This window comes from Hippoglossus hippoglossus, chromosome 9 (assembly GCF_009819705.1).
Source record: "Hippoglossus hippoglossus isolate fHipHip1 chromosome 9, fHipHip1.pri, whole genome shotgun sequence".
Taxonomy (NCBI): domain Eukaryota; kingdom Metazoa; phylum Chordata; class Actinopteri; order Pleuronectiformes; family Pleuronectidae; genus Hippoglossus; species Hippoglossus hippoglossus.
Genome location: NC_047159.1, coordinates 17,189,040 through 17,201,682, shown reverse-complemented (window position 1 = coordinate 17,201,682; position 12,643 = coordinate 17,189,040). Strand labels below are relative to the sequence as shown.

General features: G+C 39.6%; 2 protein-coding genes across 2 annotated transcripts; both read left to right on the top strand.

Moving 5' to 3' along the window:
- The first annotated feature begins 454 nt into the window (after positions 1–454).
- On the top strand, positions 455–4,436 carry LOC117767271 (arrestin domain-containing protein 3-like). Its single transcript, XM_034594745.1, has 6 exons — positions 455–876; positions 993–1,062; positions 1,885–2,032; positions 3,252–3,354; positions 3,915–4,180; positions 4,274–4,436. The coding sequence occupies exons 1-6, from the start codon at positions 612–614 to the stop codon at positions 4,370–4,372; spliced, it is 951 nt and encodes a 316-aa protein (XP_034450636.1). The 5' UTR covers positions 455–611; the 3' UTR covers positions 4,373–4,436.
- A 3,208-nt stretch (positions 4,437–7,644) lies between these two features.
- LOC117767267 (arrestin domain-containing protein 3-like) lies at positions 7,645–12,255 on the top strand. Its single transcript, XM_034594741.1, has 6 exons — positions 7,645–8,611; positions 9,421–9,478; positions 9,576–9,726; positions 9,853–9,949; positions 11,043–11,299; positions 11,400–12,255. Exons 1-6 carry the CDS (start codon positions 8,356–8,358, stop codon positions 11,643–11,645), a joined length of 1,065 nt encoding a protein of 354 aa, XP_034450632.1. The 5' UTR covers positions 7,645–8,355; the 3' UTR covers positions 11,646–12,255.
- Positions 12,256–12,643: the final 388 nt, after the last annotated feature.

Sequence of the window (12,643 nt, the reverse complement as noted above, 5' to 3'; positions counted from 1 at the left end):
CGTTAATTGTTATTTAGATAGATCACTCAAATGTTTTAGTTGTTGTTTACAATCTGGTTAGTCCATATGATAAATAAAATATGAGGTTGCACCATAAATATTAAGGTTTAGACCTAGTGAATAAAACATGTTCAATACTAGACAACTGTGGTAGTTTTCCTACCAAGGAGCTGATTCTTTACCTGTTTCATTGATGAGATCAGACATCAATGAAAATCCGATCAATAGATAGATAGATAGATAGATAGATAGATAGATAGATAGATAGAAGGATGGACTAATAGATACATTTGTATTTTGTATTGTCTCCTCTAATTTACTTTGTGACATTGACTTAACTCTTCAGCCTCCTCTTCCTCTCTGACAGACACGCCCACCCTGGCCCTGACCCTGGACTGTGTGTTGTGGCTCCGCCTGGAATCAGGGCTGGTCCCGCTACATACCCTGCGCATGCTCAGTCTGATGCATTTGTTTGTTTTTTTGGAAGCTGTCAGTAACACGGTCTGTATCTCTGCTCACTGAATTACTAATATACATTCCTCCGGATTGTCTCACTGCATGGAAGCGTGCTTTTTTAAAACTTTATAAAAAACTTAACTCGGGTTGTGACCATGTTGGAATCGACCGTCAAGAACTTCTGCATCAATTTCAACGTAGCGAGCGAGGGGAGGACATTCCGCAGCGGGCAGCTGGTCTCAGGACACTTCTCCTTCGACCTGAGCAAGAAGACGAAGATCACCGACATATCGATGCGTCTGAAGGGACAGGCCCACATCCACTGGTCCAGTGGCGGAGGGAAGAAGAGGAGGAAGAGAAACTACAGTGCAAAAGTCACCTACTTCGACCTGAAGAGCGTCATCCTGCAGGAGAACTCAGGTCTGATCCCGAATCAGCCCGTGTCTGTGCTGTGCACTCACCGAGCTGTGGTTTGGATGCTGTGCACTTCCACGATACGTTTTTGGTCAGTGAACTTTTCGTTTTCTCCCTCACAGCCATTGGCGAGTCGGTGAAACTCCAGCCTGGCACGCACATGTATCCGTTTACATGCCAGATACCTCAGGGGTGTGTATGTGTGTGAGCTGCCCCCCCCATCCTGGTTACTGAAGGGATGAGACTAAGAGGGAAACAATCTTTATTCAGATGCAACAGGGCCTGATGATATGGCTGGAAAATTATATCAAGATTTTCACATCAGTCGATATCGATAATACCCCGATAACGGTCACATTAAAGGCCATGCTGATGAAAAAAGAATCTGACTTTTCAGGAAAAAGTAGTAATGTAACGAGCAAAAGTTGTAATTTTAGGGGGTAAGTCCTAATGCAACGAGAATTAAGACGTAACAAGGTACAAAGGTCGTCATTTACCTGAAATAAGTTGTAATGTTACAAGAATAAAGTCATAATTCCCTCATAATTTTGTCGCAATATTACAAGAACAAATAATTTAACAAGAAAAGTCATGATGTGACAAGAAGAAAGTCGCCATGTCACTAGGAAAAAGACATTATTTTACTAGACAAAATTTGTGTTGTTATGAGAATTAAGTCATAATAGTTTTAGGCTATGTGTCATTTTACAGAGGGAATATCAGATGATCAGGCTGTGTTCTGTGTTAAAATTAGGAATTTAGAGCATCTTTGTAAGTTATAAGCATAGACGTTTCAGGAATTTAAATAGCTTGTGTAAGAAACTGTCTTTTCCGAAGGAGACAAACACAGATTGATATTGTTTTAGTGTCCAGCCCTGAGATGATCAGTCCTGTTTTCTCCCCCTTGATCTCATCCTTTTAGATACTGTACTTTCCCCAGAGTTAAATGAATTTCTATTTGACCTTTTCCAACATCTCATCTTTGTTTTTTTATTTGTTTTTACCTCAATGCAGAGACTTCCCACCGAGCTTCAAGGGCCTTTGTGGAAAAATAGAGTATATGTTAACCGTGAGCATCCACAGACCCTGGCACATGTCTAAGGACTTTGTGACTGAGTTAAACCTCATAAACAGCATCAATACCAACCAGCCAGAGCTGAGGGTAAGTGAGCCATGAGCAGATAAAACACCCAAAGAGCTGCTGGGTCAATATTAACCCCCATGTTCGTCCTACTATCTCGGGAGTTGGTTCATTTTAGTACACAATTTTACAGCATTTTGACATTCTATCGAAAAGCAGAGGTGGAACCACCAGCATTAACAATGATTCTGTTACTGATTCTGTTGCTCCACTGAGCCTTCACATACAGTGCCTGCTTTGACGAGTCAAAACGAACACGTTTACACACCAAACCATGAGACAGAAAGGAAATATATCTGAAAAGGCTCAAGTTCCATCATCATTAAATCAAATCATTAAACGTAATTACTGTCCATACAGACCAGTCCCAGGGGGTGTGGTGAGAAATTCTGGAGTTTTAACTGTGTTAAGTATGGGGACTACTTTTCCCGCTATGCAATGCGAAAAAGACATGGAAGTGGTACTCATAGCTGCAAACATTGAAACTAGCATGGCACAAAGAAGAGGGCAGACCTCTGCCAAGGCCCAACAGCCTCCTTAGGGTGATTTCACACCCACCTTGTTTGGCAGAGACCTTCAAATTTTTCAGTTGCATCCAAACTAAGTTATAAGGTGTTAAATACCTCTGACCACGGTCCGCATCAGACAGACAAAAGTCCAATCAAAAGAGGTGGTCCAGTCTGCATCAAACTGAACCATGGTTTGGAGCGTTTGCAGTGTGAAAACATTTTAATTTATACATATATTATATTTTTGGGGATAGCAGACCAACTGCAGGAAGTTGTGACAGCGTTAAAAAGTAGAAGAAGAAAAAGACGCAGTAGCGGCTCGCAGGATTGTTTGTAGTCTTCACCTCCTGCAAGATAATGATCCAATGTAGACAATGTTTCAAAGACACGGCCCTGGGTTTAGACCACGGTTCAGACTTACAGGTGTGACAGCGTACCTAAATTCAGTAAAGTCGCACTAAATTGCATGCACTACAATATTTTATTGAGAAAATAAATACTACATCCACCCTGCCCAAAACTTGAACGCCCATCCCTACACCAAGTGTCGTGGAAATCCATAACAATCAAATGGACTGGGTTGAAAACACAACCTCCTGGTGGAGTAAACACATTCTGAAGTCGCAGTGTGATTCATGTGCAGTTTGTGTATGTGTCGTATCATTTGTCTGTCAGTATGTAAAATCTGTGGATGTCTGCCGCACCTGTTTTTACGCTGGTCTTTTTCACAGGCTCCTCTCTCAGGCTCCAACCAAATGACTCTGTTCTGCCTGTGGTGTGCCTCACCTGCTATCACAATGACAGTCAGTGTGGAGAAGAAAGCCTTTACTCCTGGTACTCCATCCATCCATCCATCCATCCATCCTAACACACACTCATCCATCCATCCATCCATCCATCCTAACACATACACATCCATCCTAACACACACATCCATCCATCCATCCATCCTAACACACACACATCCATCCATCCATCTATCCTAAAACACATCCATCCATCCATCCATCCTAACACACACACATCCATCCATCCATCTATCCTAAAACACATCCATCCATCCTAACACATACACATCCATCCTAACACACACATCCATCCATCCATCCATCCTAACACACACACATCCATCCATCCATCCATCCTAACACACACACATCCATCCATCCATCTATCCTAAAACACATCCATCCATCCATCCATCCTAACACACACACATCCATCCATCCATCTATCCTAAAACACATCCATCCATCCATCCATTCTAACACACACATCCATCCATCCATCCATCCATCCATCCATCCATCCATCCTAACACACACTCATCCATCCATCCATCCCCCCCCAATACTATTGACATAACGAAAGCCGTGTCTGTTTTTTGCCTCCAGGTGAAACTGTGAAAATAATTTGTGACTTCAGTAACGGTTCATCTCGAACAGCCACTCCGAAGGTGAAGCTGCTGCAGAAGCAGACCTTCTACACCCACGAAAGGGTCAACAGGAGGGTGTATGACAAGAACTTGGAATCAGGGTTCGGGCAGCCCATCCACGCACACACCTGCGACGTGCACACTGAGATGATGGTCTTGATTCCTCAGTCTGCATCACTTACCATCTCTAACTGCAGCATCCTGGTCGTTAGTTATTCTATTGAGGTTGGTGCTAATCAAAGGCTGAATGCTGGACGAAATGATCTGGAAACAAATGTGCAAGGTTTGACTGTTCTCTTGTTTGTTTTTTTCCTACAGGTGAGCGTGACAGTGTGCTCTGGCCCTGACCTCACCGTTCTGTTTCCCATCATCGTTTGTGATACCCCTGTTCATCCTCAACCCCCTCCTTATGTGTGAGTTGATTCAGATGAATCTAATGAAATGCCAACATACTACAATTCCTCACTCTGCCCTGTGACTGGGGAGCCTTTCAGTATTTCTCAGGGTTTTCGTATAGGGCTCACCACAACAGGGAAGACCTTTGCCTCTAAGCTTTTCATTTTTTACTGCTGTTTGTGTAAAGATAACCTTTGTGTGTTTTTGTATGATGTGTTACATTTGCAAAAGTCTCTTATGCTCATTTTGACAAACTCCAGTTGCCAATTCTAGTCTTCCCACGATCAAATTCTGTCTCTTCAATTCATTGTGAACTGTTTGATGTTTTGCGTGTCTCTGTTCTGCTGCTGCAAATTCTCCTTCTGCTTAAACTTGCTTCGTGCATGTTTTCACCAGGTGTTGTCAGGTCTTTAACACACTGTATGTTGCCAATGAAAAGTTTAATTTTGTATTCTGTTTATGATTTACATGCATACATGTATTTCTTTTTATTTCTGTGTCATGCTAATTGCATTTGGCCCATCTCTTCTTGGGATTACAAGACACCATTGATTTGAACACAAGCATCTTATTATGGCATTACTATTAGGGCCATATAAAGAAACCAAGTTTTTAGGAATTATTTGGCAATTTCATGAGAAAATGTCATACTGTTAGAAGAATAAAGAAAATACAAATATTTTCAGGAAATAAGAGGCCAGGAGAACGTTTGCTCTCCAGAGTTCCACTACGTCTGGAGGAAAAATCTCGAACCAATCATATCATTTCTTGATTTCTTTAATTTCCTCATCCACAAAAGAGGTAATTCTCTCCATGTGGCTCTTGCTTTGGAATAGACACTTTTTTACAAAATAACAAGATGCCCTACATTGCTCATTTTATCTCAGGCAACAGGCTGATCTTCTGATATTCCTCATCTAAAATGACAACTTTATTCCCCTTAATTTATGACTTTATTCAAGAAATATCTTTGTGTGGCCTTAATATTATATATCAATATTATATCAATATTACAATGTAAAACAGTAATGTCATTTTTAAAGTGATATACACCAAAGTGCTTTGTTTATACAGCAAGTGACTCTTCATAGTATCACATATAAACCAAAGGTACAAAGCTTGCTTTGTGGAAACTGCCTGAAGCATCTTACTGCCATCAGACAAGATGTTGTGCATTTATCTCAGTATTAGTGTGTATAAATGTATGTATGTGATTATTGCCAATGTTTACAGGACATCTATTCGTTGTCAATATAAGACTGAATAGACTGAGGTAGAAGGGAACATATGTTATATGTTATTGCTTTTTAATCAAGAAGCTGAATTGATGTTAATGTTATAAAAAAAGTACATTGGAATATGATATTGTGTTTTTATTGTTTCATCTCATCTTCTGTCACGTTTTTTAACAGATGAACTGTTGTCATATACACACTGTTTTGTATGTGCGCTGTGTAGAGAAGTGTTTCACTCTGCAATCTGACTAAATTAAAAGTTTAAGGACAAATGTGCTCGAACTGGTGATGATGATGATGATGATGATGATGATGATGATGATGATCAGCAGCAAGCAGCTGAGTCCTCGGCTGAACCGATTCAACCCCATGCACCAAATTACTTTTTGCTCTCCCCTCAGCGGCGGAAACAATGCTAGTACTGTGAAAACTTCAGTTCAATCTTTTTAGCCCTGTTATGATTCATAGTGAAAACCATTCACTTCATTTCCTGGAGGAAAGCCGCCTCCTCTTTGATTTTCAGCCAAATCTCCCTCTAATCGAGTCAGAACGGTTGATAATCACTAACTTCTGACATCTGGCTGATTTTGTGTTTTTGTGGTTGACGACTGAGAGCAGCTGTACACATCTCAAACCTTTTACTGGCTTTCGTTCACTGTGTGTTCTCATCATCTCAAGCTGCTCCTTTTTAACTTTAATGTGTTTGTTGAAACTAATGGAAACTAATGTTGTGATTTAGCTCTTTTCTAGGGTGCATGCACATCTCGACAGTCGTATAGCTGGTGAGCATACTGTCTAGCTTCAGCTGCTGCTGGACCAGAACCTCAGTGCCTGTTGTTTAGGTCAAGTCTCATTCGTGTCACCAACTGAATTGGTCAAATATATATGTTGAATATTACAATATAGTAATTATATTAATAGTTATGATGTGAGTGTGTCAAATGATATCGTCGTAATGTGAAGACGCTTTTTCACTTTTAGGTATCATTTAACTTTATCGTGCTATGCAGTAGCATGAGCGTATGTACTTTTGCACTTTTAGACATGGAATAAAATGTTGATGTGCGTTTATTTTGTGTGTTCCCCCCCCATCTTTTACTGTCTAGATATGCTGCTTGTCTTACAACTGTTATTGTCGCAAATACGGTGCAGTCAGTTTTCCTATAGGAGGCAGCATCGTGCAGGGTATTTATTCTAAATGCTGCTCTCCTTGTATCTTTCTTGCCCCCTCCCTTTATCATACTATCAATCCCCCCCCCCCCCTTCTTTTTTTATTCCTAACAGAAAGCCATAAAGCTCTCAATGAGCTCTGAACACTTCCGTTACCACGCACACATTTCACATACACTGGATGAGTCATCTGGTGACATCAACCCCTGCCAAGAGCAAACATCAGGGACATCCCTGCAAAAGGTGAAGAAATCAGTGGCTGAAGGCAATGTGTGTTTTCACAATGCAGGTCCCTCTGTCCGTCAAATTCTTGTGAACCATGATATCTCTAGTATACGACCTGGGGGAATTCGGTACAAATAGTCTGATGGACTCAAGGATGACCTGATTAGAATTTGGAGGTTAAAGGTCAGGGTCACTGTTACCTCACATAACAATTCTTTCCAAATCTTTCCAAAGCCTTGATAGGATCCAACTTTGGCACATATGCTCACATAGGGCAGTAATTATTGTAGTTACCATAAGGCATTTTTTTGGTTACTATATAAATTCGAATTGCCATCAGTTGAGCGGATACCTCCACCAAGGCTGAACAATTCTACTCATGATAGTCTAGTTCTAGGTATGTAAAAGAAAAATGGAAGGGGTCTGATAACCTAAGTGATTAATCTGTTATTAAAACTCCCTAAACAATGAAAATTCTATCTAATCTATTTTATTCTTAACTACTAGTGCCACACAGTATTAAATAGCAACATAACTAGGAAGGCAACGGTTCCCAATAAAAACTTATTTTAAGAAATCTCAAAATATACAGCAGTTAGATATACATCATTATAATATCGTTATATATAATTATTAATATATAATTATTCCCCAAAAAATAGGTGAAAACATTTTTCTCATTAGTTTCTTCCAGGTCCCATTCCTTTATTAAGTTTGGTGGGAATCAGTTTAGTAGTAAGCCTGTTAAAGATAAAACCAACAAACAAACATAACCTCCTTTTCAGAGGAAATAAAACTTTACATACTAAGAAACACCTACTAAAATAATATTTACATATAATGAGGAATTCCTACATGTTTTTCTGTTCAGTTATATAAATGTTAGTAGTCATCCTCACATCTTTAGATACCAGGTGTACTGCTGATGCACCGCCCTTCATTCCTCATATTACTCATACTTTCCACTAACCTTTTTACCCCACATGATGTGTTGCGTATGTTGAACACACCGACACTACGAGATCCAGCAGCAGCAGCTTGTAATATGCTACAGCCATTTAGACAAATGGTGTTGTTGAACCATTGTTGATTTATACAAGAAATATAATATATATATATATTTATATGACCCTCTATTTACTCCATTTTTGGCATCCCCCAGAGCAACATTTTATATATTTACAGCAAGTAATTCCGTCTGGCTGTAAATAAGCTGATTTACTGCGCTGTGGTTTAATCATTATCTAAAACTTCAGAGTTTATCTATCTGCAGAGACTCACCTCACACACAGGATATAAAATCTGTCTTCTCTGTCTCGACCTGGAACTCGCTTTGTACTCAACACTGTGCTTGGTGATCACACTTTATACAGGATGTCAAACAGTGTGAAGAGTTTTACAGTGGGAATTAATCCCATATCCAAAAGCGACGTTTTCACCAGTGGCGATTCGCTCACAGGACAGATCAATCTGGAGGTGTCTGGCGACTGCAAAATAAATGCACTCGTCGTGAAGCTGAAGGGAAAAGCAGAAGTGAAATGGACCGAACATTATGGAAAAACCACCGTAACGTACTACAACAAAGAGAAGTACTTCAGCATCAAACAATCTCTCTTTCAGGAAGATCGCGGTGAGTGTACTTCTTATCTCATTCAGAGGAGAAGTAACCTGCTATGATCTGTTTGTTTTATTCACAGTGTATAATGGATATGGGGATGTTACATAAGAATGAGTTGTTAAGATATGAAAGTTTATTTCATCTTTCATTTTTTGTTTTAAATATCATATATAAAAGTACAGTTGCTTTGCTGCTGTTTCTCTACATGTATCTCTCTTACACTGTGTCTTTCTCATCTCATGCATATACTTATATTTAGTGTAATATTTATTTTATTTCATATTAAATACATTACACATAAAAACTAGAGGGGCACTCAGAGAGCGTAAACCTCCGCCAAGACCCAACAGTCCCTCATGAAACCACATTTAAAATCAAAAGATCTACGGTTTTATCTGGTTCTGCACCAAATGATACACATTCATTAAAATCCGTGAATTATTCTCGGAGAAATCAAGAAAAATGTTGAAACATTTTGAAAAATGTCATGTCTCGCAATGTTGGAGAAGGTGAAATAAATCAACATGGATTAAGAAGGAGTTTGTAAAGTCAAGTCCCTGACTGACATAAGATTGAAGTTTTATGAGATGCCTATATGATTTAAAACAATCACACTGATTAAGAAACAGTTGTAAAAGGAACAGTTGCTCTTGAACTTTGTACCACTTCTGTCATCTGGATCCTTCAGGGCAATTCATGTACACTTCTACCATTTAACATTAGCAGCCATGCTTGGCTGCCAATGTATTCATTCATTTATTTAAAAATCTTGCTTTAATCAGTGGTGGGTTAAGTCACTTAGTTTTGTTGTTGTTTTTCAGGCAGCACTGTCGGCCCAGGCTGCCATGTCTACCCATTCATCTTTCAGATTCCAGCACAGTGAGTCGATTATTATAAAAGAAAGAAACGTTAATGTAATATAAGACAGTGTTGTTGTGACTTTCTGTTTTGTACTCTGTGTTGTCATGTCATGCAGAGAGCTGCCATCCTCCTTCAAAGCCTCCCACGGAAAAATCGTGTACACGGTGGAGGTGATCCTCAGCCGGCCCATGAAATTGGACAGTAAAGCTAAGGCTCAGTTCACCCTCATGCACAAAGGAAACCCACAAAGTGAGGCGTTGCTGAGGGTACCTACATTAAAACACACACAAACAAGGTCATGAATACACATCCATGGTGTTTTCCTGTTTGACTTTGACACAGTAATGAGAATTAACACTGTGTCTGACTAATATGCCTTTTTTCTTTGGTAGATCCCACAGCACAGTATCATCGATAAGAAACTGAAGCTCTTCACATCAGGAACAGTGGGCATGGATGTAAATATTGCACAGACAGGCTTCCGCCAAGGTATTACATAATCCATTCCCTCATTCACACCGATTATCTTATCAACAGGTTGCAGTAAAACAGCAAATCTTCCCAGCTGAACCATGTGTAGCTCAAAGTCCCTTTCCTTCATGGAACTTTTTTATGGTCTGAAGATAAGGACATTTATTTTCATATAAATACAAGGTTTTACCGTGTTTAGTATTAAAACAAACCTTTGATGCATTCACACCTCAGCTTCACACGGTCTGGTCTGAGTGGCCAATATAAACAAATGATAGTAAAGTTCGGTCAGAGATTGGTATTTAACAGATGAGTAATGTGGTAGATTATGAAACCAGTGCTGCTGTTTGGCTTCATTTAGCAGTTGTTTAAATATTTGTCACTTGTAGACAAGGAGGCAGCTGTTCAATAAAAGTCGCAGGGACTAGCTGCAAGTAATTTTTACTGACTTAAAAAATGTTTTTTATATATAAAATTCAGTTTTCTAATTTGAGATTTCAGCTCCAGAGACACACACAGTTGTAGAACAAACCTGCTTTCAGACATGCACTGAACCTGCCAGCCGCCTGGTAAATTATCAGGAAAATTGAGCCCGGGTTACAATACAGCAGGAAAATGTCCAGAGAATTCACAGCGAGCGAGTGGATGTGCTGATGGCATTTCTATCATGCAACGGACGCAAAACTGAAATAAAAAGAAATGCACATATCACCGGATGAAAAAGAGGAGCCATACACGTAGAAAATTCCAAAGAAAATGTCAACTTTGAAAGATTCCAGAGCTTTTGGCTATTAGGGCCGGAGCTTGTGTCGATATTCTGTAAACTAAAACTTAAATTGTATTTATTTTCGCAGTGATATACCTCAGCCTCCTGAACGCATTGTCCTGTTGTTGTGAACACTTATGACCCGAACAATCTCCTGTCCTGACATTACTACGTTTTTACCAGTGGACCAACGTATCTATTATACGTTTTGAGATAAGACTGGGTTGTCTCGACAGTGTTTATTGACTTTCGTCATTCTGAGTGCCGAGCTCCAAAGTGTAATGGACTGCGGCATCACTCGTGTGTAGGTGTCAACAAGACCATAAGGGCTGCTGTGTTTTCCAGGTGAAGGCATCAAAGTTGTGGCCTACATTCAGAACAAGTCATCTCGTGACATTAGGCCCAAGTACTGCTTGTACAGGAAGTACAGCTACTTTGCAAAAACGAAGAGGCGAGTCGAAACCAAAGACATCCTGAAAGAAGTGGGCGAAACCATTCCACCTTCGGCAGGTCAGAATGTCACCAGGATCATCACCATCCCTGCCACCACGTGTGCGTCCATCTTGAACTGCAGCATCATCAAAGCTGAGTACAGACTCAGGGTGCGTGTCTCCCTTTCCAATAAGTGTCTGTGCATGTCTTCATGGCAACAGGGCTCCATGACCAGAATAATAGATGCTGAGTTTTTCTTCTTCACCACAGGTCTATCTGGATGTTAAATATGCTACGGACCCCCAGATCAAGTTCCCTATAGTCATCCTGCCTGCTTCACTGGGGCCTGATGATGAGAGGCCGCCCCCTGCATATGGATTTGATGGGTATGCAAACTCAAGCGTAGGGACCAATTTCCTACAAAACCCAACTGCCTTGGAACCATCTGCTCCACCTCCATCCTATGGCACATATGCAATGTACCCCTCATTGACTGGTGCTGTTGGGAAGTACTAGATTCTCAAATACAAATAATGTGAAGTGCGCAGAGAAGTTGTTTAATTCACGATATAACACATGACTCTAATAAGTTAGGGTCTGCCACTATAGCTGTAAAGTATTTAATATGTTTCTGCTTAAACCCTTTTACTCAGACAAGTGGAAAGAATGCTACCTGCAAAACCCTGAAGATAATCTTAAATTGTTGGTTGTTGTAGAAGCTAATAAGTAGAAAATGTAATGTAATAAAATACAGTATTGGTAGTATACTACATTTCAGTGTTCCATTTAAGCTGTAGCTCCTGTATCACAGATAGGATGTGGTTGCCAGTAAATACTGTAGCTTTCTTCACTTTATTTCATTGCATCATGTTGAATGACAATTGCTCAACTGCTGCATATTACGACGCACAGAAAATGCCTTAGACTTGCTGCTATTACATAAACTATACGTGGAAAAACTATTTTCTATTGCTCCTTAATCAAATATCTTATTCCAGTGAACACAGAAGAAAATGTAGTTTGTAGTTTCCATATCTATTTCAGATGTGATGTCACTCAGAGAACAATAGACAGTCGTATAGATGGCTTATTAAAAAAATGCTTTATATTGTCTCAGGGAATGAAGGCACCTCTGTGGATCCATAAACTGTTCTTATTTATAATGATTATGAATTATTGTGCCTATACCCCAATCAGTCAATGCTAGCATTTTTTATGTTACTTTTAAATTATGTCACTTATCATATTTATATCATACTTATATCACACAGGGACAACATTACAATGTTGGACAAGAAGAAACCGGTCAGCTCAGCAGTGCAATAGTTAAATTAAAATAAAAGCATGGTAGAAAGAGCTTACTATAAAAAAGTCAAAAACCAAAGCTATATACATTCAAAAGGGCAGTGCGACATTCGTTACAAAGTTATTTTGTAATTTTGTTAGTTATTGTACATGTGTATGTATAGTTAGTGTGTGTGCATCAGTTGTTTCACATTTGAATGAATCAGTAA